Source organism: Crocodylus siamensis, chromosome 1 (genome assembly GCF_052110815.1).
Source record: "Crocodylus siamensis isolate JL-2025a chromosome 1, ASM5211081v1, whole genome shotgun sequence".
NCBI lineage: Eukaryota > Metazoa > Chordata > Crocodylia > Crocodylidae > Crocodylus > Crocodylus siamensis.
Window position 1 is genome coordinate 106,098,770 of NC_143395.1, and position 25,761 is coordinate 106,124,530.

The following is a 25,761-nucleotide window of genomic DNA, read 5'->3' on the forward strand; positions in this document are numbered from 1 at the left end:
ATTGCATGGATTTTAGTTTTAATTTACAGTTTTCAGTAGAAGTAGCTCATTCACTATTGTCAGACAAAGCAAGACAGTAACTAGATAACCCGACTTCACTTAAAACAAAACAAACCCTCTGAAAAAGAGCTAAGTGAAACAGGTGCCCCTGTTGTTCCAAATTAAGATCTTTCCTTTCTAAACTTTGCTTCTTCCTAAAAAGATACAGCATCAGACCTTGAGTATAAAAGTCTTTCTTCCTTTCCTAAGTCAGGTTCAATTTCTTTAGCCTTCTCAGTACTCAAGAACTGGATTTACTACAGCATAAAATAATAATGCAGTTTTACAGTCCCTTTTCTCATGGCACATGGATGTTAAGTAAACTTTCCTTTCACAGTTTATTTTTGAACCTACTTACAGATGGAGACTAAAAAAAATGAGAATTTCAAGATCTGGTTAAAATTAGAAATACAGAAGCCTGTAACATTTAAGCGTAGGTTACTACATGGCAAGTTTTCTCTTTCAGTGGTGTTGGTGGGTTTTACATTTACGTTTATCTATGTATATAATCAACTAACAACGTTAATTACAAACAAAATAGCAATTTCCAGACATTCTTAAAAAAATAAATACAAATACATGGACTAAGCTGAAGCGGACATAGAAATGCAAGCATTTAAGCCACCATGTAGAACAGGGGTGGGTAAAATAAGCCTGCAGGGCACCAAGGAATCTTGCCCACTACTCAGGGGTCCTTTGGCCCTGGCAGCCCCAGGCATGGGGGGATAGTCTGGGCCATGGTGTATGTTGCTGGTCCCAACACCTCTGAGTTCACAGCAGGGCTGAGGCGGCACAGTGGCTGGACTTGCTTCCCAGCAGCCCTGAAAGTGACAGCTTCTTCTGGCTGCCACTGCCAGTCTCTGCTGCTGTCGCCACCAGACCCGACCCTGCTGCCTGAGCACCCTGCCCATCCACCTTGCACTCACTGCCGGGGGCGCTAGATGGAGCAGGCAGGCAGGCTCTCCATGGAGATTGGCCAAAGACCTGTGTGGCTGGGATGGGGCTGTGGGTGGGTGGGAACAGCATCAAGGAGCAAGATGGGCTGGTGGGGCTGAGGCCAGGATTACAAGACGGTGGCAGCGCAGGGCTGAGGCCCAGGTTAGAACAATAATTTGGTCCCCACACACCCCTGCTTGTGGAACTGGCAGCTGGCACAGGAGTGTAGGGGGAGTGGATTCTGGCTTTGCCCTGTGCGCTGGTCCTGCGCTGTCACCACCCCACGATCCCAATCCTAATGCCAGCCCCAATCTTGGCCCCAACCCTGCCTGCCTGTTCCACTCCTAGATGGTGCTCCCCACTTGCCTGCAGACCTATCCCATACACCTGGCCAAGCGCAGGGCAGAGCTACGTAGGGAATTCTGGTGAGCTGCTGTGAGCCAGGGAGGGTGGGGTGAGGGTGCTGAACCGGTGCAGCATGGGGTGGGGGCATGCTGACCCGGCTTGGAACAGCTCACCAAAACTCTAAGCGGCTCTCCAGCTCAAATAATTAGCTACCCCTTATGTAGAAGGTCTTATACAAAATGTTTTGATTTTATCTACTATGAAGTTTTACATGCTGCATATATGTGTGCACGCAATTTTGTTTTTCCAAATCCAAGTGTAATAGCTGAAGATGCTTGGCTCCTTTGTCTCCTAAGTATGCGACAAACTGTCTCCGTTTATATTAATTAATTCTTAGAAGGTGCAAAAGAAGCTGGCAGCTCATTTCAATATAGGTTAATCAAAAGTTATGATGCTTTAAGGTACTCCTGAACTCTAGGTAACATAACTATTCTTTTGCCCTATAATATTCACAGTATCTTTGTGACACTCCTATATATAATTTCCTGTTCATTTCATTTTTCTTAAACTCTCCTCTAAAATGATTACCCTAAATTTAAACATGTTTTAATGCCTTGCTTAAAACTTAAAACAACCCATCTGACAATTTCTCAGTTCTCAAACAGCATTTGTAGAAATAACACTGTAAATTGCTTTGGATGATTGGTTACTTACTGTGTTGCAGGTGAGTCTATATCTGTGTCATGTTCTGAGAAAAATTTCAGGTCCCCTGACTGGATGACGACTGCTGACATCTGCAAAAGAAAAAAATATAAGCTGGAAGGCAAAAAGAAGAAACGTACATATGGGCCAACATATGTACGTTGAAAACCCACCAGCTTCCTGAATAAGGAGAGAATATACCCTTTTTGAAAGAGAATGTCTATCAGTCAGAAAATGTTCACTCCTATGTGGTTTAAAACAAGGAAACAGTTCCTGTAAAGACAGCTTTCAGGTGTGTGGCAAAAAATATGTTACAAATCTTTGCCTGAAAAAAAAAAAAAAAATCACTCAGTTCTTAAATAAGCAATTAAAATGAGGAGTCACACACTACAGAGTTTTAACCAGAGCAGTGCAAAACATTAGTCTAAGTTGCTCAAACAGTTTCATATTCTTTCAGGTTCTCAAACTCAAAACTGAAAGTCATGGAAAACCTTGCATCATTCTTTAGTTTCTTAAGAATTAGTGAATTCCAGGCCCTTTGCTCTCCCTGGCTAAAAACACCCTTGAGCCTGACTGGACATTCTTTTATTGCAAAAATTCCTTGGACAACTCAGAAGAAAACTTTAGTGGTCTGCAATGTCCTCCATCAGTTATGCTTTCTTCAAATACAGGAGTCCATTTTTCTCTTCTTCACCTCATAATATTCTGCCCTTTTTTGCTGTTGAATTTTGATGAATGAGGGCACAAATAGTAGGCTTGTTGCTTCATTAAAATCAGGCTTCTAAAATGCAGTCTAGGGCATAGACAAAGTGACAACTTTCGCTTGGTCTGGCTACAGAAAGCAGTCTATAGAAATGACTGAACATAAGTGCAAGGCTGCAGGCTACATAAAAAATGGTCAGTCATGTGAAAATCTGAACCCCCATTGCATGAGTGGCAGAAGATGTTTCAAAACAGAGCACCTTCAGTAATTTGTCTGTGTTGCCTCCCAGCTTGTTGCTGTTTTCAGAACAGGAACGGGGAAAGGGAGCAGAGGGAGTTTGGTCTGGGGTTTTTTCAGCCCCCAATAGAGGGTGGGATGGGAGTATTAGAGCTCCGCTGGGGAGGGGGGCTCCAATTCAGCCACCCCACCCTTCAGCACTGGATGGGGGACCCCTAGAATGAGCTCCTTTTCCTCTCTTTCCTGCCTCCCATTCTGAAACAGGGAAAGGCTAGGAGAGAGGAGGGGCCATTGTTAAGGTAAACCAGCTGCAGGCTCCCAGCCAGCAGCTAGATTCCCCTCCACCTCTGGAATCAACAGTGAACTTCTGTTTGGTCTGAGGAATTTTTGCAACTCAAAACGCTTCCTGAAAAGTGTTCTCAGTTACAGCAGGGAGCTGCACTTCTGTCTTCACCCACATACTAACTATATCCTGTAGCACTTAATGCAGTAACTTCAGTGTTGAACTTTAGGACTAAGAAGCTCCACAGTCCCTTTAAGGGTAAGGGTCGACAGTTTACAGCCCACAGAGCCTTTGGATCCAGCCTGAGGAACTGTGCCTTAGGTAGCATTTGTGGGGGTGGGGAAGCTCACCATGGTTAGCTGCATGAATCTCTGGCAGAGGGGAGCTGTTCTTGTGGTGCGCCACAGTGGGGTGTGCAGGGTTCCAGTGGAGGGTAGCAATTTAACTAACTTATATCACTATAGGACAGGGGTAGGCAATTATTTGGGACCAGGGCCACACAGGGAGTCTTGATGAGTTGCGACAGGCTTGGTGAGCACCCCTGGCCACAACAAAAAACTCCCAATGTGGGATGATGGGGTCATGGGCAAGTGAGAAGTGGTCTTTGGGAGTAGGACTGGTGGGGTCACAGAATGGTGATAGTGCAGGGCCTAGGGCAGAGCTGCGACCTGTTCTCTACATGTCCCTGCCCTGTGGGGTGTGTGGGGGGAGTGGTTGTGGGGGATGTGTGCATGTGTGATGGGCTTCCTGGGTGCTAGGTCCTGGGAGCTGGCAAGGGGTGAAAGGAGGGAGGAGGGGGCAGGCTGCATGTGCAGCACAAGTGGCTTAGTGGGTGGAAGGCAGCCAGGAGCTGGAACCTGAGCCCTGTGCACTGAGGAAGGAGCTGCTCGGCTGAAGCTTCCTTGCTGTGGAGAGTGGCACATCAGGATCAGGAGGAGGAGCAACCACCAGAGGTAAGGGAAGCTAAGCAGCACCCGGACAGCTGCAGCCACACCAGGAGCAGCCCTGCTGGAAGCTGTATGCACTAGCCCAGACTGGGGCCAGCAGGACAGGCTGGAGCACAGTGTGGGCTGCCGAGTGGGGCATGGCTGCAGACTAAATCCAATCAGTTGGCAGACTGAATCCATCCTACAGGCCACATTTTGCCCACACCTCCTACAGGATCATGCAGGTTTAGCTGTTAGAACAGACAGGGTGATAAATGCTCCCAAGCAGCAGCTCCCCCTTCCCTTTTAAAGAGGCTAAAAATATGTTTGTCCATACAATTCTTATACAAAGTAGAGAAATCATGCAAACAAGTCTTTGGGTGTGTAACCCTATGTAACAGGGGGCCAGCTCCGGGCCGATCTCCGTGCGGCCCGGCCACCTGTTCTTGGGCTAACCTCCTGCTTTCTCATCCACCATGCTTTGATCTTAATAATTAATAGATGTAATTTAAGCGGGAGGCTGCCCATTTTCTGCCCCACTGCTAGCAGGTGCTATCTGCGGCTCCATTCCTCCCCTACACCGCAGCCCAAGCCTTGCAGATGACCTCATGATGTTTTCATACACCCCAGTCCCACACGATGGGCCCCTGAATCCCACTGTAGGATCCCACCTGGGTTCCTCCCTTCAGGCAGACTCTGCCGCCATCATGCCAGGCCATATATCTCCCTGCCACCGGTTCCCCTTTGGGAGTTGTCCCCTCACTGGGACCTTTCACTCACACTTGCCCCAGCCCACTCCCAGGCCAGTCGGGACCCCAGGCTCTTGGGCGTCCCTTTCGGTGGGCCTCCTTACTCTCCTGGTCCCGGCCCCCTCCTGGGCCAGTCAGGGGAAGCTCTGGCAGGCCTCGCTGTATGACCCATACTCTTTTCCTGGGGCCCCCCTCTCTGGGTCCTCCTTCATGGATGTGGGGAGCTGGGGTACCTCACACCATGACTGGTGCCTCAGGGTCTCACAGGGGACTCTCACTCTCCCCCAGGCAGCAGGTTGTGGTGCTCCTATGGATGTTATATTTGACCCAAACTCTGCCTCCCAACATTGGAGGACTTACTAGGGTCAGGACTCGGCTCTCACTGTCTGGCTGAGCCCCCCTGTTCTTCCCTCACTGGGCTCCACATCTCTGCCCCTCACACTGGGGCTTCTACTGGGGTTTCTCATTGCTGCCCCCTCAGTTCTCACACTGCCCCCTCACAATCGGGGCTCAGATGTTATATTTGACCCAAACTTTGCCTCCCAATGGTGGAGGACTTACTGGGGTCAGGACTCAGCTCTCTTGCTCTCTCTGGCTGAGTCCCCATTCTTCCCTCACTGGGGGCTTCTCATGTGCCCCCCCCCACACTGGGGGCTTCCCACACTGCCCCCCCCACAACTGGGGCTCATATGTTATATTTGACTCAAACTCTGCCTCCCAACATCAGAGGACTTACTGGGGTCAGGACTCAGCTCTCTCACTCTCTGGCTGAGCCCCTGTTCTTCCCTCACTAGGGGCTTCTCACTCTGCCTCCCTCATCACTGGGGGCTCCTCATGCTGCCCCACCCTCACACTGGGGGCTCCTCACTGTTCATCATGCCCCCTTTACTCGGGATCTCGGGGCTTTCCTCCTCAGGGGGCTCAGGTGGCTGGAGCCGTGCCTGGCCCCAACTCTACCTCTTCAGTGTCTTGAACCCCTGCAGGGCTCAGGCAGCCTCAGCCATACCTGGCCTCCAACTCTTCACTCTCCTCCTTGGGGCTTGCATCCCAACAACTACCTCCAATGGAATGCAACCCACCTGAAGGTGAGGGCTAGGGGTTAAGGCACCCCAACCCACCTTTCACTGGAGTGATCACTGGCCTGGCATTTCCTGGGGGCTCCCATGCCACTGGGAGACCCACCAGGCCACCCACTCCCGGCAGGGTGTAGTTTTCAGTCGTACCCAGGACCAGGAGCCTCCTACCATCCCCTACAGCTCCTGCCTTACCTCCGGATTAAACTCAGCAGACCTCTGGCCAGGTGGTGTTGTTGCCTGACCTCCAGCAGCCAAACTGCCTTGTTTATATGGGCAGCCCTGAACCTAAAATGGCTGCCCTCATTACATACCTGGAAGCTGCCAGCTCCAGGGCCTTAAAGTGGCAGGCACACACAGTGCCCTGCCACACCCTACAATAGCTTTCTTTTCCTTCTGTTGCAGGTTGATAGGGCTCCTGAACACTAGAAGCCTCGCTCTCAAATCAGATGGGTAGATATGAAGGCCTACCAAGTGATTCACTTCGGACTGGCCAGTGTTCCAATGGAAGATCTTGAGAAACTGGAAAAGCAAGACTCTTTCAACATACTGGAGCCTGAGGCCTGACAGGGTAGTGTGGGTTTGGCTGATAATCAGTTTCAAGGTTTTTTTCCCCAAAGTAAGTGTTTCTAGGTGAGTAATGAGAAAATGGTTTGAAACAACTTCAACTCTCAACACTTGGTTCAAGTTCATGACCTTTTAATTATGCAATAGGTTAATGAGCAACATAAGCAAAACCTACAGGACTTAGTTGTGAACTTTCAAAAAGCCAGTGATTTATACTAGAAAGGGACCTTTTTAGCTTTCTCAAATGTGGAGATGCTCTTCTCATCTGCATGTAAACCATGTCTCTGAGTACTCACTGACTGGTTAAAATGACCCAGAAATGGTTAGTTTCTTTGACATTGATCTGATAGATTCATAGACACTAGGACTGGAAGGGACCTTGGAAGATCATCGAGTCCAGACCCCTCCCCCAGGGACAGGAAGTCAGCAGGGATCATAGGATCCCAGCAAGATCCAAATGTCTCTTGAATGTGTTCAAAGTAGGTGCATGAACCACCTCCAGCAGCAGTCTATTCCAAACCTTGGGGGCTCAGACAGTAAAGAAGTTCTTCCTTATGTCCAGCTTGAAATGGTTATGGAGGAGTTTGTGACCATTCAACCTTGTCATGCCTTGGGGCGCTCTGGTGAACAGACATTCCCCTAGATCCTGATGAGCACCCCTGATAAACTTATAGGTGGCCACCAGATCACCCCTGAGCCTGCACTTTTCCAGGCTGAATAGCCTCATGGGTCTCAGCCTCTCTTCATAATGTCTGTTTTCCTGACCTCTGGTCATGCACGTGGCTCTCTTCTGTACTGTCTCAAGCTTCTCCACACCTTTTTTGAATTGTGGAGCCCAAAACTCCACTCCAACTTCAGCCTCACCAAGGCCAAGTACGATGGGAGAATGACGTCCTGGGATTTGCCTGAGAAGCATCTATGGATGCAAGCCAGCGTTGTACTTGCTTTACTAGCAGCAGCATCACATTGAAGGCTCATGTTTGTCTTGTGTTCAGTCATTACCCTCAAATCCCTTTCATCTGTAGTGCTGCCGAGCCTATAAGCATGCTGCAGGTTTTTCTTCCCAAGGTGGAGAACCTTGCATTTTTCGGTGTTAAACACTATCAGGCTCTCAGCCACCCATTTCCTTAGCCTGTCAAGGTCAGCCTGGATTACCCTCCTGTCCTCAGGTATGGAAGCTATACCCCAGAGTTTGGTGTCATTGGCGAACTTGGCCAGTCTGCTATTAATACCAATGTACACATCATTAATGAAGATGTTACATAGTATAGGCCCAAGGACAGAGCCTTGAGGGACCCCTTTGAAGTCGTACTCTTAAAAGCCGCTAATATCATATCTACTTGAATCCAAGACAATTTTAAATTTTAGACAACTCCTTAAAAGTTAGATTCTATAAACACAAAATTATAAATCTGTATAGAGTCTTATTATAAAATTAATCCCCCACTGCTTCAGTGGGGAAAGAAGCAATAGGTAGCAAAAGGTGGGGAAAATAGGGGCCATGGGGCAAGCGGTGGGGAGGCAAGTGGCAAAGGGAATGAAGCCTGACCCCAAAACCTTTCCCCACCCAACACCTTTCCCTCCTACTGCCTACCCCTCTGCTGCCATGTGTCACACCGCCAGGTGCCTTCAGGCTGGGTGCTGCACTGCCCCATGCCTCTGTCCTGGGTTATGCACCACTCCTGTGTCTCTACGCTAGGTGCTGCACCATGCCAATGTCTTTGCCCCATGTAATGTGCCAACCTGTGCTTCTGCACTAGGTCCTGCACTACTCCTGTGCCTCTGTGCCGGTTCCCGTGACTCTATGCCCCCTTCATGCATCCACACCAGGTTCTGCAGTATTCCCGTGCCTCACTGAAGGGATTCCTGCCACCTCTTCTGACTGCAGGTACTGCATTTTTACTTGATACTCTATTGTAAGACTAGATCTTGCCTTGGAATCAAGTAGATATGGTAAGTATTAGGAAAAAATGCCATACAGAAGATCCTGATGGACATAATCATGCAATTACTGGAAATTAATCATGTCAGTCTGAACTCTAGCAAAGGTAGGGTAGAGCTGTACCTTACAGTCTTACTGAATCCAAGATTCATAAACATCCTATGATTAGTATCTGATAAAGTGATCTCTTGCTCATGAAAGCTTATACATCTCTAATTCAGTTACCTATTACCCTGCCTTCTATTGGAAGTAAGTAGTGCAATGTCAAGAAAAATAAATGACAGCTGACAGTTTGTCAATTGGTTATTTGAGTTATGTGTACCACAATAGGCAAGGTATTCCATGGCCAGGCCATAGCTCTTTGAAACAAATGAAGGGAAAACAAAGGAGTTTTTCAAGGCAGCATGATCTTTTAATTAATTAAATATAGCATAATTTCACTATTATAAAATGGAACACTGATTCTAATCCTCTTAGATAATAATGCTTTCCACCAATGATCTCAAGACTTTTTACAAATATGAACATATTTAATGATTTCTTTGCCTCCATCTTCCTAAGCAGGGACTGGAACAGCCACCCCCCTGCTGGGCCCCCTCAGGTCCCAGGGGAGGCACACTAGGCCAAGGGTTAGTGAGGAACTAGTTAGGGAGCTTCTGGAGGGGCTGGACGTATTCAAGTCAGCCGGTTCAGATGATCTCCACCCTAGAGTACTAAAGGAATTGGCTGAGGTCATTACAGGACCCCGGCACAGCTTTACGAGCAATTGTGGTGCTCTGGTGTGGTGCCAGAGGACTGGAAGAGGGCCAACGTGGTTCCCATCTTCAAAAAGGGGAAGAAGGAGGACCCGGAAACTATAGGCCAGTTAGTCTTACTTAGATCCTAGGCAAGCTGTTTGAGAAAATTATTCTGGCACACATCCAGGAGGGGTCAGTAGGGGATTTCATGCTTAGGGGCAACCAACATGGGTTCATCAGTGGCAGGTCCTGTCAGACCAACCTCGTGGCCTATGATCAGATCACCAAATCATTAGATGCAGGGGTAGCAGTGGACATAGTCTTCCTGGACTTTTGGAAGGCCTTTGACACTGTCTCTCAATGTGCTCTCATTAAGAACCTGGAGGACTGTGGTGTTGACGCCCACACAGTCAATTAGGTCACCAACTGGCTGGAGGGCTGCACCCAGAGAGTGGTGGTGGATGGGTCATTTTCAACCTGAAGGGATGTGGGCAGTGGGGTTCTGCAGGGCTTGGTCCTTGAGCCCACACTGTTCAACATCTTCATCAGCGACTTGGACGAGGGGGTGAAAAGCACCCTGTTCAAATTTGCTGATGACACTAAGATGTGGGGGGATGTGGGCACGCTAGAAGGGAGCAATAGGCTACAGTTGGACCTAGACAGGTTACAAGGGTGGGCGGACGAGAAGAGGATGGGATTCAACACTGACAAGTGCAAAGTGATGCACATGGGAAGGAACAACTGGCACCATACCTACAGGTTGGGGAACTCCCTTCTTGTCCGTACAGAGACAGAAAAGGATCTTGGAGTCACCATTGACTCCAAGATGAACATGGGCCAGCAGTGTGGGGATGCAGTCAGGAAGGCCAACCGCACTTTGTCATGCATCCACAGATACATCTCAAGCAGGTCCAAGGAGGTGATCTTCCCCGTCTATGCGGCACTGGTCAAGCCGCAGGTGGAGTACTGCATCCAGTTCTGGGCGCCGCACTTCAAGAGGGATGTGGACAACATGGAGAGGGTTCAGAGGAGGGCCACTCATATGATCAGGGGGCAGCAGGGCAGGCCCTACGCGGAGAGGCTACGGGACCTGAACCTGTTCAGCCTCCACAAGAGAAGGCTGAGGGGGGATCTAGTGGCCTGTTACAAACTAGTCGGGGGGATCAGTGGGCACTGTGGAAGTCCCTGTTCTCCCAAGCACTGCCAGGAGTAACCAGGAATAATGGTCACAAGCTGGTAAAGGGAAGATTTAGGCTAGATACCAGGAGGTGCTATTTTACGGTCAGGGCAGCTAGGATCTGGAACCAACTTCCAAGAGAGGTGGTGCTGGCTCCTACCCTGGGGGTCTTTAGGGGAGGTTAGATGAACACCTTGCTGGGGTCATTTGACCCCAGTAATCTTTCCTGCCATGGCAGGGAATTGGACCAGATGATCTACTAAGGTCATTTTCGACCCTAGAAACTATTAAACTATGAACTATGAAACAGTTAAGGCATATAATTCCCCAGTCAAGCATTTCTACCCATGTTTTAAAGCCAGAGAAACCAAAGCACAGATGCTAAATAACTTTGTACCCATTGGGCTTCGTGTAGCTGTTCCCGTGCAGCTCAGGATCGTTACGCTTATCCCGTCTCTGGTTTCTCTTAGGCACCTTTACTGATCATGCACCATCTCTCCAGGGAAGCCCCTGATACTCACCTGCGATGTCTAGATGTTCTGTCTGAAAGGGGGAGGTTCCCTCAAAAATGGGACTTGCTAGGGGGTGTTGTCAGCAGATGTTCCTGGGGCTCCACCTCCCCTACACTGCTTCCATGTGCCAACCAGCTGGATTCACCTCAATGTTGGCCTGTCTGAGCACATCGTGTGCCAGGCCTAGTGGCATGATCCCGATATGGGTTATGAGTGCAGCGATATGATCATGGTGTCTGGCTGCAAGCTGCTTACTGCATACAGGTCCCTTTCTTCTTCGCTTGGCCTAAGATGCCTGCGCCGAGCCTGGTGGTCCTACTTACTGTTGGGGACCGTGGGCATTCTGGCCCCTGGGCTACCTAATAGGTTTTAAGTGTCCTTTGCCTGGAGTCCCCTCAGCCCCGACGTGTACTTTGTGGCCACTCTCTGGCCTCAGGGGTAATGAAAATACAAAAAGAAAAATCCATTGAGAGTGTCAGGTGGGGCACTGTTTCTGCTCCCCACTCACGCATATTGCATGCAGTGTTGTGGTCTGTCCCTTGGTGTCCATCCCAGCTCTGTCACTGAGTGCCATTCTAAGAGCCACTGTAATTAAAGTGCCCAGAACGTCCTGTGTATCAGCATCCCTGTGCTTCAAAACGGGAGTGTGGGTGCTTTATCGAAAGCTTGTTTGTTGAGATTTAGATTACGTGCCCCTGCTGCCATTTTGAAGCATGGGAACATTGATACATGAGACACAGAAGCTGGCTGGATGGCAGTAATTACCACGCTCCAGCAGACTTGATTAATTGATCAAGTCTGTGTTGGAATTACAGCGAGTCAGAGCAGCCTCCATTCTTGTGTATAGGTACCCTAAGAGCCAATGACAATTTTACCATTGACCAAAACCGTAGTAGAACTGTTGGCCCCCCTAATGGCCATGAAATTAAAAAAAGCACACTGCTAATGGGAGCCATTAGAAAATATAATGTGCAGATACTGTTAGCATACAGAATATTGGCTGTGAATGAAAAAAACTGCTTGTGTTAAATTAACACGCAAAATCTATATTAACAGCACATACCATTTAGAAGGAAACAAAAGAAGGAAACATGTTTTCACCCTTTGATAACTAACTACAATTGACTGCATTCAAGGCTGTGCAGCTCTAAATGATTACCACTTTCTTCAAAATTCATAATTCTCTTGAGGTTTATTTCTTTCCTTTTCACACTCTTTTTCCTTGCGGTCAGAGGTAAGCCAAGGTTATTACTTTCAAGTTTCTCAAGTTACCAAATCCCTTTAAGCATGTCAGGGGTTAACATCAAGAACTAGGGGAGCAACCCTTCAGGAAAGCACCTTAGTGGGGAATGAAGACCAATGGGCATAAACTAATAGAGGGTAAAGTCAGGCTAGACACAAGAAAAAACTTTTCTCTGTAAGGGTCACCAGAATCTGGAACACACTCCCAGCAGAGGTGGTGCAGTCACCCTCCTTGGAGGTGTTCAAGATGAGGCTGGACAGGCACATTGTCAACTTTGTCTGAGCCCAATAACTTCCTGCCCACGACAGGGGACTGGACTTGATGTTCTTACAGGCCCCTTCCGGTTCTATGGTTCTATGATTCAACTTCCATACTGGCTTAATATTTTTAAAAGAATCTTTAACAACAAAATCTCTCCCTAACTCTACTGATAGTGAAGTTAAAAAAAACAAAACAAAACAAAACAAAAAACCTAGTTTTATAAGGTGGATTATGATATAGTAGAACTTCATGAGACTATACTATAGCAAATTGCAAACTTATACCAAAAACTGTTGTTTTTTCCAAATGATTGAAATACAGGCAAATGCAACACTGTTACTATACTATAAACAGGGCAGTGAAGTCAAGTTTGTCATGCCCAAGGTGTCTGGGAGTCAGGGTCTTTTTGTATATGGGTAGGGTTTTCCCCCACCCTCCCATCCCTCTAACGCAGAATTGTACTTCTCCATGCTGGCTGGTACAGTGACAGGAGTATGGCCAGCCTGGGCAGTAGCCTTGGCTGAATTGGTCAGAGAGGGGTTTAATTCCCCCCTCCCTATCCCACCAGCAGGGACCCAAGCTGTGTCTGCCAGCTGTTGCCCCCTTGTGGCTGCAGCAGCTGGGCTGGGCATGGCCAAACACCAGTAATTCCCCCCTCCACCTCCACTGACCCCAGGAGACTGCAGCTGGGTCTGCCTGCCCTGACTGCTGCCACTGTTGCTTGCTCCATGCTTGGGGCAAGCAGCAGAATAAACTCCCTGCTGCCTCCTCTGCCTGACGCTGGAGGAAGGGGGAATAATCCCCCTCCCTGCCCCTTGCCTAAGGGGCCCTGTTGGCCAACCTCTGGCTGCGCCGCTGCAGTGGTGACAGGGCAGAGCTCTTGATGGGGGCAGCAGCCCCTGTCATGGTGTTGGGGAGCATGAGCCTCTTCCCAACAGGGGGCCATGCTGCAGGTTGGGCAGAGCTACAGTGGGCAGAGCTACCTACCCACAGCGGGGTCTGCCTGCCACTGCCACCACTCGTTCTGTGCCTAGGGCAAGTGGTGGAATAAGCCCCCTCAGCCAGACACCAGAGGGAAGGGACATCTGAGGGGGTTTACTCCGTTGCTTGCCTCGGGCACAGAGTGAGCGATAGTGGTGATGGCTGGGGCAGGAAGACCCTGCTGCAGCACCCCAGGGGCAGACGGGGAATAACTCCACTCCCTGCCCACCTAAGGGGCCTGGCTGGCTGGCCTCTGGCCCTGCCCTCACCCAGCTGCTGGAACGGCAAGTGGGGGGCTACCACCCCCATCTTGGTCGCTCCCTTAGGTGAGCCTCTTCCCAGCAGGGGGTCATGCTGTGGGGTGGGGAAAGCTGCTGTGGACCACTGCAGTGGTGGCCACTGGGGGGGGGTGGCTCTGGCCCCCTCTGATCCCTAGTGCTGCTGCGCACAGTCTGCCTCAGCTCTGCCTGTCCCGCAGTGTGGCTTCTGCTGGGAAGAGGCTCATGCTCCCTGATACCATGAAAGGGACTGCTGCCACCATGAAGAGCCTTGCCCCCTCAGGGCAGCAGTGGGGCAGGGGTGCGGCCAGAGGTGGGAGGCAGGGAGGGAGGTTATTCTGCCTCCCTTTGGTGTCTGGCGGAGTGGTGGGGGGTCTTATTCTGCCATTTGCCTCATGCAGGGAGTGAGTGGCAGCAGTGGTTGGGATGGGAGGACCTGGCTGCAGTCCAATCCTACTGCAGTCCCCCAGGGGCAGTGGAGTTAGAGTGGGGAATAAGCCCTGTCCCTGCTGCCTCTGCTTTAGGGGCCCAGCTAGTGTCTGGCCACAGCCAGCCCCACCATTGCAACAGCGAGGGAAGAGTGCCTGGTAGACCTGGCTCGAGTCCCTGCTGGTGGGACAGGGAGGGGGGAACTTAAACCCCTCTCTGGGCAGTTCAGCCAAGGCTACTGACCGAGCTGGCTACATACCTCTCCCCCAGCACAGCTTCCCTGCAGCCAAGGGCATACTCTAGAGCCCCCCAGCTCCTGACCTGAGCAACTGCAGGCATATGCCAGTATTTCCTCAGTCCAAAGGAAATGTCTGCACAGTTGCAAATCAGTTTAACCTAGGCAGCTTAAACTAACCTGCAAAAATTGAATCAATTTAGGCTCTGGCTTTCTGAATGTCTATCTCTAGCCATAAAGACTTTCTATATTGATGAGGTCTCAGCTGCAGCAACCTTAAGAAAACCAAATGCTCAAATATATAACCATAATATGAAAAGTGTATACTCATCTGGCCTAATAGCGGGAAGATAACATTTAAGACCTTATATTCTAATATAATAAAAGTCTTAGTACTTCCATCTATGTGCCTGTCTGTCTGTAATGCTGGAGGCCAATTATGCATGTGCCCCGGAGAGGGTGGGTGGCAACTGTCTGCATGGCTCCACCCCCTCCGGCAGAGAACTGGAGGTGGAGGGAGCCCTTAGGCTTTCATGCTGTATTGACTTGCCCTGGCTCCTGTCAAAGCTGACAGACAGGGGCAGTAGGACCCAGGAGGAGCCTCAGTAGGACTGAGCAGCCCAGCTCACCCCACCCCCAGCAATTGTACTCCCTGCCTGCCAGCAATGTCAGCACCATGTGGCCTGGCTGTGTTGGAGGAGTGGGGAGCATGGATCACCCCAGTAGGGTGTGTTTGGGTCTGGTTTGTGTGTATGTCATGGGATTGTGTGTGGTGTGGGTATGTGTGTGTGTTGTGTGTGCAGGCAGGTGCAGAGTGGGTGGGTGTGGCTGTGGAGCCAGAAGCAGTGTGTGTGTGTGTGTGTGTGTGTGTGTGTGTATGTGGAGGCAGGGGCAAAGTGGGTGGGTATGTGTGTGCAGGCAGGGGCAGAATGCTTGGGTGGGTGTGGGTTTGCAGCCAGAGGCAGAGTGGGAGGGCGGGTGTGGGTCAGTGTTCCCTCTAAGCTGTGTGGTGTGTGTGGCCATGCAGGCATACCTGGCAGTGAGGCATGAGCATGCCTGAGTGGCCGCGCACACCATGCAGCTTACAGGGAACACTAGTGTGGGCGTGCACCCAGAAGCAGAGTGGGAGGGTGTGGTTGTACAGTGAGGGGGAGAGTGGGTGGGTGGGTGCAGTTGTGGAGCCAGGGGCAAAGTGAGTGGGTGGGTGCAGTTGTGGAACCGGGGCAGAGTGGATCGGTGAGTGTGGGTGTGCAGATGGGCCAAGTGGGTGGGTGGGTGGACACAGTTATGGAGCCAAGGGCAGAGTGGGAAGGTGGGCATCATTGTACAGCCAGGGGAAGATTGGGTGGGAGGGTATGGGTGTTGTGCAGCCTGTTGTGCAGCCAGGGGCAGAGTGGGTGTGGTTGTGCTGTCAATGGAAGAGTAGGTGGGTGGCTGTGGATATGCAGCCAGGGGCAGAGTGGGAGGGTGGCTGTGGGTGTGCACCTGGGGCAGAGTGGGTGGGTGTGTGTTCATAGGATGAGTCCCACACACACACCCCACCATACACATGCACAGACTCCCTTCATACTAACATATATGTAGACCCCCACATCCACACCCCCTCACAAAGCCCAGGCACCCTACCCCCTCACAAAGCCCAGGCACCCTACCCCCACAAACCCCATACCCACCCACATCCCACATATCCACATGCTCCCTCACCCCACATACCCACAAACCTATACCCACCCCCCACAATATACAGGAGTAAAACTTCGTTTAAACTTTTGTGCAATCACCTCTATGTGCACTACACAAATGCATGTAAATCAGGACATAATATTTTCTGAAATCAAATTAATGAATGCTGTAGGTGTTTCCTTCTTAGAATATAATTTGGTATTTTTCTGGTTCCAAGATGGCATGACCCCTTGCTGAAATGAATACTTCTGGGGGCAAGGGGATGGACTTCTGGTGGCAAAGGTCAGGGGTTAGAGGGCAGAATTTCCAGTTGCAAGACAGTGACGACAAGACAGCGGAGCTACCCTTGCAGCCCCAAACCTTGGTAAGTGACCCTCTGCCCAAAATAACTGCCCACCCCTGGTTTACATGGCCAGCCCCAAAGGGCATGTAAGCTCTCCCTGAAATGCTCTATCATTCATGACCAGCAATTGGCTAGTAAGTTAAAGAAATGTCATAACAACTGTCCTGAGGAGTACTATATGGATATTTTGGCCTGAAAAAAATAGAAGAGTGAGAGATGGCAGGGCCACATACATAGAATGAACTTGTAAGGTAGAAACAAATTGGTAGAGGAGAGGAAGGAACAAGAGAAAGAGGAAGATCCAAAACTGCATGGAAAAGAACAACAGAAAGGGGAATGAAAGAATATAGCTACTGCTAGAATTGCATCATGGCAGTGACTGAAAAGAAACAGAAACAGTCATAGCTAATGGAAAAGACAAACATACTCAGATTCATCCACCATTGGTGGAGCAATCCTGGATCAGTTGAATGCATGTGGAATCAGAAATAATTTAGATGGAATGGACCAAGGCCAGTGTTATAAATTCACTCTAAATGATTGTAAAGACACTTAAAATGGGACTGCCCATACATTAAAGGGAGTTAAACTGTGCTAAGTACCTTTTAAGCATCTTGAAGTCACGCCACATCAGGTGAGGGTTATCATTGAGTTGTTCTACCCAGCTTAAGCTATACTGTTAGTCTACTCTAGGGAGATAAAGCAACCAATTTGGAGTTATTCAGCATCTCAGCATTCACCTTTCCCAGCCCTTCTGCCCCACACCAGCTTTCCAACCTTACAAGTTCTACTGGCCAGGGGTTGGTACTGGTCCCAAGCCAAGTCCCATCTGCCGCCAGTGAGTATTATCCCAGCCCCCCTGGCATTACACTGCCAGCTCCAAGGACACCAGGAGACCTGATCTGGGCCCCTGGGCAAGATGCCAAGAACATGACCCTCCTCTGAGAGGGCTAAGACTTTCACCACATCTCGGCAGTCTCTCCTAGCCATGAGAATTTGGGGTGAGGGGCTATGGCTTCCCTTCCCAACCTCCCATGTTCCTGGGAAGAGCTGCCTAGTATCAAACATGGCAAAAGCATGGAGCCCAGGGAGGCCTGCTGGTTAACTGGGTAGATATGCTTCCCTCCCATTCCCTCCCCCAGAATCGGACTGAGGGGGGCCTCGAAGGAAAGTTGTGCCCCTTCCCAGCTTGCCTAACTAGGGGAGAACACGGGTAGGCATGGGAAAACTTCAATTAAGCTCAGTTTTTCCAAGATCCTTGCGGTCCAGTTCAGAAGGACTCATTGCAGATGGCTAGCATGAAGCCAGCCACCTGAGCTTGTCTCAGGACTCCCCGCAAGCCCTAACTCAACTCTAATTCACTGACACACCTACAGGCCTTTGGTTCTTTATTCTTTTTTTTTTAACCTCTCTACTCTTTTCTCTGTCCCTTCCCCCTACTCACTTCAAACACTGAAGTTTTCAGAAGATGTCTTACTTCCCACCTGCAGCTCCAATTCCTGTTGCCACAGGGGCAGGAAGGGGGAGAGGGAAGACACAGTGCTGCTTTCTCTCCCTCCCAGCTACATGATCCCAATGTGCCCCCCTCCCCCCACTCCTTCCTTACCCCAGAAAAGGCCCTCTGGTGGCAAGTGAGACAGCATTAAGCCTTAACATGTGGCTGCTTTGAATCAGTCTGCTCTAACTACCTGTAATAGCGCCCTGAGAAAACAATTTGTGTAACAGTTATAGGCTGAGCACAGGAGGCACAGACTAATTTCTAAAGGAGTAATTTATTCATTTTCTAGAAATGAAAGCAAAAGAATCAGAAATCAACTAAAGCCTACTGTGCTATCACAACCAATCCCAGCAAGATCATTTTTAGTTTTCTTTCAAAAATATTAATTAAATACATCTAAATCATACAACCTGGCATTAAGTTGTGTATAAAAGTTACACACAGAAAGCCTACCGTAACAAGAACCTTATTAAGGTTGCAAAATCAAGTACTAGAAGCTCAGGAAGTATCAGGCAGTGCCAGAACTTAAGCTGTGGGTAAAGCCTTGATTCATCAGCCATCCATGGATGCATTATGACACACCTTTTAATTACAAGATCGATATTTTTTTTTCTCGCAGGATCTTGCCTCCTGCAGTACACAGGAGGGACAAAGTTCAGCTGATCAGCAGCTATCCAATATTTTATCTTCACTGCTCAAGGTATGACCTCAGACTGCAACTGTTCGGACTCTGTTCTAAAGACAGAATTAATCATTTCCTTGTTGGATTTTCTATGACACTCATAACTATAGCATCTGAGGGCTTCACAAACAATTTAATTTATCTCTACCAAACTCCTCTGGGATTGGTATTATCTCATTTTAGAAAAGAAGAATTATGATACAGAACAACTGAATGTAAAAAGTGTCCTCTAAATTTTAGGGCCACATTTGAAACATCTAACATCTAATTTGTCAAACTACTGATCATGATATACTATTTCATATATTCAAACCCAACTACTGATGACTTCAGGTGCATTTGTGAGCCCTCAGGGTCTCAGCGCACAGTTAGTTAAATCAAACTTTTCAGAGGTGCATTTCTTCAACATGATTAGCTTCACACAGGAACTCTCTGGAAGATGCAGGAACAGATGTCAATTCTTGAGGGCAACATTAAACTGTGACAGCAATTACCTGCCTCATTCTCTCCACACCTTTAAATACTGTAAAAATGAAGCAGGGGCTCTGGAGGAAACAGGCTTCTTCAGAGCACAATCCTGATTCACTCCCAAAGCAGGCCATCCTGTGCCCATCCTGAAGAAAGGGTCCTGTGGAAAACATTGGATCATTTAATTAAAGAATATATTGTAAAAGGTGGTGGTCTGTAGTGCACATTACAGCTGCTCAGGCAGTCTCAGTTCAGGTTTTCTAACTTTCAACTGCTTGATTTTGCAACCTTAATAATACTCTTTAAAGAGAAAGAGAGAGAAAGAGTCTACACATGTATTCATACACATGGCTGAGAGATAGATTATACAGAACAAAGCTAATAAAACGATAGAAATTCCATTAGATGTCAATATATTGACACCCACATCATTCAAAAACAGAACTGGAAGTATCAGATGTGCCACATAGCCTTTTGCACCTAGAGCTAAGTAGTAACTAACAGCCATATGGGATGGTTATCCTCCATGTGGAACATCACTCGATGGGGAGGAGAGTCCTCCTTTGCCTTGCTTACAGCAAAGGAATGGTAAGACTCAGAAATCTTGAGCTCATTCAAAACTCTGGAGGGAAGACTATCCTAGTCAGTATATCCACCAGCTTCCAAGCCAACCACCTGAAGTGCAACTCCTACTTTCTCTCTCCCCTACCAATACCAATGCAAAGCTCACGGGAATCCTCATCTCAATCTTCTTTCATGCTCTGTCCTAGCATGGGTTTTGTTGTCTCCACATCAGGGGCATCTCTGGGAGGGGAAGGGGAGGAGGGCAATGCCAAAATTGTATGCCTTTTGAATCCTGCTCCACCTCCAGACTTTAAAACCAACTGCCCCAGAGAGGCAGCAGCATTTCTATTCAGGTAGTGTGGAGGGAGTCAATAGACTTCAAGGCTCATTATGCTAGACCTGACCCCTAATTGCTCATTCCACAGGTGTTAAGGACTCTCTCTCTCTTTTTTAAGGTTCTTGATGTTCTTTTAATTAAGCTATATTTTCTTCTGCAATTTTGCCATCTGTTAGCTAGTCCTGGTAACAATTCTCTTCTATTTTACAGAAGAGAAAACTGTTTTTAATTTTAGTTAAAATCTTAACTCAGGTGTGGTAATACTAGTACACCTGACAGTACACCTGAACAGTAACTCCGGTGTGGAAATGATTGACAGGGAAGTGCTGAAGACTAGATTTTGTTTTACAAATCTGAATAAGAGATGTACATTTGACTATAATGACTAGAGGACTAATAAAACAGTTAGTCTGTGGACTACGTTTGCCCAGTTTTTTGTGTTTTTTAAACTCAGTAAACAAGCAAATTAGTACACATTCCAGGGAAGTTATATTGGTTTTTGGTTTGATCATAAACTGAGTAATAGAGCACTGGGCCCCTATCACATTAATAAATCCAGCTTCTCTTTAACTTGATAAAATATTTTTTGTATTTTATGTGATGACGCGCTACGTCACCTACACCCCCGTTTTTCAAAATCCGAGGTCCCCTCACCTTCCACATTCAATCATGTAAGTTATTCCTCTGTGCTGTCTAGGTACCAGCAAGGAAATGCAAGGTTCATTGAGAGTACAGGAAAATGAGATTCAGCCTTCTCAGGCTAAAAAAACAGGCCAGCTTTCCCCCAGGGCAAAGCCTTTTATCCTGGACAGGCCCAATTGTTCTCTGTTAAGTACCTGTGAAGTATCTGAACTAACAAGTTGCCTCAGGACAATCTGCATAATTAGAGTTAATTACCATTCAAGCAGTATGTGGAAATGACTGTGTTGTGTCCTATCATCATTTCTACCCCCTGCCCTGTTCCGTTTGATGAGAGTCAAAGCCCAGGACTATCATCAGGCCTGGGATAAACCCATCTGTTTTTTGCTTTGGTTCCAGTTTCCAAGTCCAATCTGTCTCTGAGCAGGGTGGAACAGCATTTGTGAAAGTCCTAAGATGCCATGGCCCTGTGCTGCAGCATGCTCAACTGCCCTGTGAAGATGGCGTATGCACAATCTGGTCAGCATTACACACTGAGGAAGGCTCAGTGAGGATTAATGTATGGTCTGTGAGGATTAAGTCTTCAGAGATTTTAACTCAGGGGTGAGCCTTAATTGGTGGGCCCCTTAATGAGTCCTGGTGACCTCTCCAGGGCTGCACACACAAAATCTTTCAGAAGAATATAATTTTAACAATTATAGATAACCCCCCCAATCATATACTAAAAATCAAACACTTACTATAACATATTTTAATTTTATTTCAAAAAAATAATTTTTGTCCCTATTTAAGTTTTTTTGAGTAGTGTATGTTGAGGTGATTGCATAATAGCACAAAATAAAGTCTTATTTCTGTACACTGTGTATGTGGGAATGTGGCCGGATGATGGGGAGGTGTGCAAGTGTGTGTGGAGGGAATGGTGGGGGGCTGTGCAGGTGTGCATGTGGGGGTGAGGGTGTGCACATGTGTTGGGGGGCTGCCTGTGCACTAGATCCCAGGAGCTGGCTGGGGGCAGGGTGGCAGGGGGAACGTGCAGCAGAGCTTGCCCAGGCAGTACAGTACACGTGCAGGTGCTGTCCGCCTTCCCCATCATCCGGTCTGTGGCTGCCCCCGGGGTGCTCCACATGGGGTCGAGTCCTGCTCGCCCCTGCCCGGGCCAGCCTGTGCTGTGCTCCTGCCCAGGGCAGTCTTTGCTGCGCTCCTGCCTAGGGCAGCCCATGCTGCGGTCCCATCCACACCTATCTCATGCCTACCGATGGCACTGCCCTGTCGCCAGCCCCATCCAGCATGCACAGCTACAAAGCGGCCACCTGGGTACTGCTCAGCTCTCCCTGCCTTTGGCAGCTCCTCCTCTTCCTGCTCCTGCTGCACTGCTCCATGCAGCAGCTAGTGCGGGAAAGTGGCAGTGGCCATGGGGGCATGTGCCAGGTACCACATGCCCAGCCAGGTGGTGAGGGGGAAACTGCAGCCAGTCAGCTCCTGCCCCAGTGCATGGGGCTCCAGCTCCCAGCTGCCTTCCATGCACTTAGCTGCCCACAGGTGGCTGCTCATCATGCCAGGAAGATGGAGTGGGTGGAGAGCAGAATATGGAGTTGGAGCCCCATGCACTGGGGCAGGAGCCACCTAGCTGCAGCTCCCTCTTGCTTGGCTGGGCATATGGTGCCTGGTACATGTCCTCCCAGCTGCTGTTGCTTCCCTGTGCTACCTTCTGCCTGCAGCAACACAGTACGGGCAAGAGGAGGAACTGCTGGAGGCGGGGAAGCCGAGCAGTACCTGGGCAGCTGCAGCAGCAGTGAGAGCAGCTCTTCGGGAAGCTGTGTGTGCTGGCTGGGGCAGGGCAGTACTGTTGGTGAGCACAGGGTGGGTGCGAACATGTGGGCTACCCCAGACAGGACCGGGAAGGGCTTGGCCCAATGTGGAGCACTGTGGAGGCAGCTGCGGGCTGGATACAATCAACTGGTGAGCCGCATCTGGCCTGCAGACCGTATTTTACCCACCCTTGTTTTAACTATTAATTTCTGAAAAGTCTCTACTTCCTAGAGATTGTGAGAATGGGTTAAATTAATTTTAAAGACCTGTAACTTAGCAATATTCAGGCAGATTTTTATATGATGTAACCGAGGATGTATCTTGGTCACAAAGGTCACTTGCTTGCCAGACTTCAAGCTTTTAATTCAAAGCGTTAGGGTGCTACAGCTCTTCAAAGAAAAGCCTAAATTTTTAACAGGGGCAACATGATATCTTTTCCCTACTTTCATTCTCAGAAATAGCTGATACTGTTTTTGCTGGAAAACAAACAAACAAACATACACCAAAAACAGGAAGCAGAAATCAACCTCAGAAAATCTGAATTCAAATTCTCTGATATTTAAGAACAGTGATATTATAAATATAAAAACCCAGGCTCTTATAGTAGGAATTGTATTGACACCTTGGGGAAGAGGTAGCGCTCCAACTTATAAGAAAGCTTGCTTTCATTCTTTATAGAGCACTGAAATATTTTTCCCTAACTTGAAATCAAGTGAGACACAGTGATTCCAGTATTTTCACACAATCCAGACTCCAGAAATTAAATAGTAATTTACAATTAGTGGGGTTGGTTTATTTAAAGGAATGATAGCATAGGTTGCTAATATGCATCTTTGAACCAACACCATATACTACAGGTAGCAATCTTGCTTGTTTTACCACTGTTTCTCAACCTATGGTTTCATGCCTATTTAATAAGGTGCTTTTTGATAGAGGGACAATAGGACAGCCAACTAGTGCTAAGTGTTTATTTATTGATTGGTGTGAGTACTTTTTCTCTTTGCTTTGCTTTTTAATTTTATCATGCTACCATTTGTTTGCTAGGAAATAAAGGAGGATTGCTGTGAATGTGTCTACACCATTGTCTCGGGGTGTTCTAACATGAGTGCTCCCTTGCGTCTTTGAACCTGGGGGTCTGATAATGAGCTTACCCTAGAGTTGTCCGAAGGGCCCGCTCTCAAACACATGGGAAATGGAGGTCTCAAGAACAGGTTCAGAGTAACCTCCTGGGTTTGAAGCATGACAGTGAGGGCACTTGTACCAGGACACACTGCTGCTGTGGCACAGACTTATTCTTTATGTTTAATATGATGAAAAATTAGCAACAAAGAATATATAGTTTACACTTCCATAAAAATTTATATTCCAAGTTCCCACATGCTTTAATGTTTTTCAGTTTATTTGTCCTGACAGCCCTTTTGGTGATAACCAAACTGTCCCAATGTTGAACATGAGAACGCTGAAGTAAAGAAAGATAAATTAAGGGCTAAATACACATAAGTAGTTAGGCACTGGACCACCACAGTCAAATACATAGCCCTGTGTTAGGTGCCTACAATGGACAGGAAGAGTTTGGTGCTTCAGAATAGGATTTACAAAGCCAACTTGCTGAATGGCAAGCAGGCTTCCTCTCCTCTCCTCTCCTCTCTGGAGCCAATACATAAGCCGGGAGGCTGCTCCCATGTGCTGTAATTACAGCGTAGTTACCACACTCCAGCCAGCATACATGTCTCATGACTCAGCATCCCTGTTTCAAAATGGTGGCAGGGGTGCTTTTACTAAAGCTTGCCCCATGAGCTTTAGATAAAGTGCCCTCACCACCATTTTGAATCATGGAGACACTGATACATGAGAGTGGCTCTTGGAGCTGCAATAATTAAAGCACCATCCCCTACTCTCACACACACTTCCGATGCATGTATGAAAACACCCTAGGACTCTTATTCTGGGCTCTAGAACCTTTTTCTAGAGTTAGGTGTCTACACATTTAATTGCAGCACCAATTCCTGCTCTATTTTTCTTCCCAATTAGCTAAACAAGGTGTGGTGCTGCATGCCTCATCTGTATACAAAAAGCTCAGTGGCTAGAAAATTCATCCAGAATGAAGTTGGGTTTAATTCCCGCACCTACTTGGGATAGATTCAAGCCTGTATTGCCCAAGAGGGACTGCCTTGAGATGATTCATAGGCTATTCTAGGACTGGGCACTCAGTCCTTCCTTTGGAAGCTGTTTGTTTCTGTGCACTGCATAAAGATTCACTGGACCATATAATGCAAGAACCATTCTTTAGTCTAGAGGTAAAAGAATTCACTTGGGGGAAATTGATACCTGAATTCAAATTCCTGCTCCAATAAATATATACTTTATGGTAAATAGTAACTCTCCATGGCAACATAATCTCCCTCCCTTGGGCCAGGCAGAAATGGGAAAACACTGTATGAATAACGGTAAGAGGTGTGCCATGAAATCACATCCTACTAATACGGTTTTGCTCTTCCCTATTCTTGTCCCCTTCAGAAACCTCTCCCATTGAACAGATTATTGGTAAAGAACTCTTAGAGGAATCTTGTGAAGTCTTCTTTTCTTCTGCCTTCCTTCCTTGGGATGCAATTTGCCCCAAATTAAAAACATGAATCATATTTGTATATGATCAAGTAAAAATTAAATTGGATTTAACTACCTGAAGGGTGGTTCCAAAGGGGATGGAGCTAGACCAGGGATGGACAAAGCCTAGCCCATGGGCCAGATCCAGTTGGCAGTGGACTCCATTTCCCAGCCACCCCTGTGCTGTGAAAGCTCAAGGCTGGGTTTGCCATGTAGACCAGCCTCAGCTGCACTGGCAGGGTGTGCAGCAGAAGAGGGCAAGGGACTGCTCTGGAGCTGCTGGGATCTTGTTATGGGGGCAGCTTGCTCCAGAGCCGGGGCAGTGTCGCAAACTAGGAAGATGGTAAAGCACTGGAACAAGTTACTTAGGGAAGTGGTGGAATCTCTATCTTTGGAAGTTTCTAATGTGCAGCTTGACAAACCCCTGGCTGGGATGATCTAGTTTGGGATGATCCTACTTTGAGCAGGGGGTTGGACTAGATGACCTCCCGAGGTCCCTTCCAACCCTCACTTTCTATGATTCACTATGAAAGCTAAATCTGTGACTGCCAGCTCAGTTTTGGATCCCTAGAAAACCAAAGTACTCTGAACACAGAAAGATGGGGGACTGAGAAAAGAAACTCACCTAAGCATCTAGGTGAGTTTTGCCTGAAAAGGCATGAGCAACCAATGAAAATACAAGATTGTCAAGTACCAACTTAAGTTGATGTTTATTAGTCTTCCTATCTATGAAAGTCATATCATTTATCATTCAACAGACAAGAAGACAAGATACATTT

At 48.0% G+C, this 25,761-nt stretch overlaps 1 protein-coding gene across 7 annotated transcripts in view; it reads right to left on the reverse strand.

Moving 5' to 3' along the window:
• AHI1 (Abelson helper integration site 1) overlaps positions 1 to 25,761 on the reverse strand; it is a 205,637-nt gene that overhangs the window by 11,653 nt on the left and 168,223 nt on the right. For 5 of the 7 annotated variants that reach the window (XM_090039835.1, XM_090039825.1, XM_090039817.1 and 2 more), the window contains exon 24: positions 2,035 to 2,114. In XM_090039835.1, coding sequence (XP_089895961.1) covers positions 2,035 to 2,114 — 80 coding nt within the window. Of the gene's footprint in view, positions 1 to 2,034; positions 2,115 to 19,055; positions 19,190 to 25,761 lie in introns of all 7 variants that reach the window. The other 2 variants (XR_016441409.1, XR_016441408.1) reach the window with 1 other exon arrangement.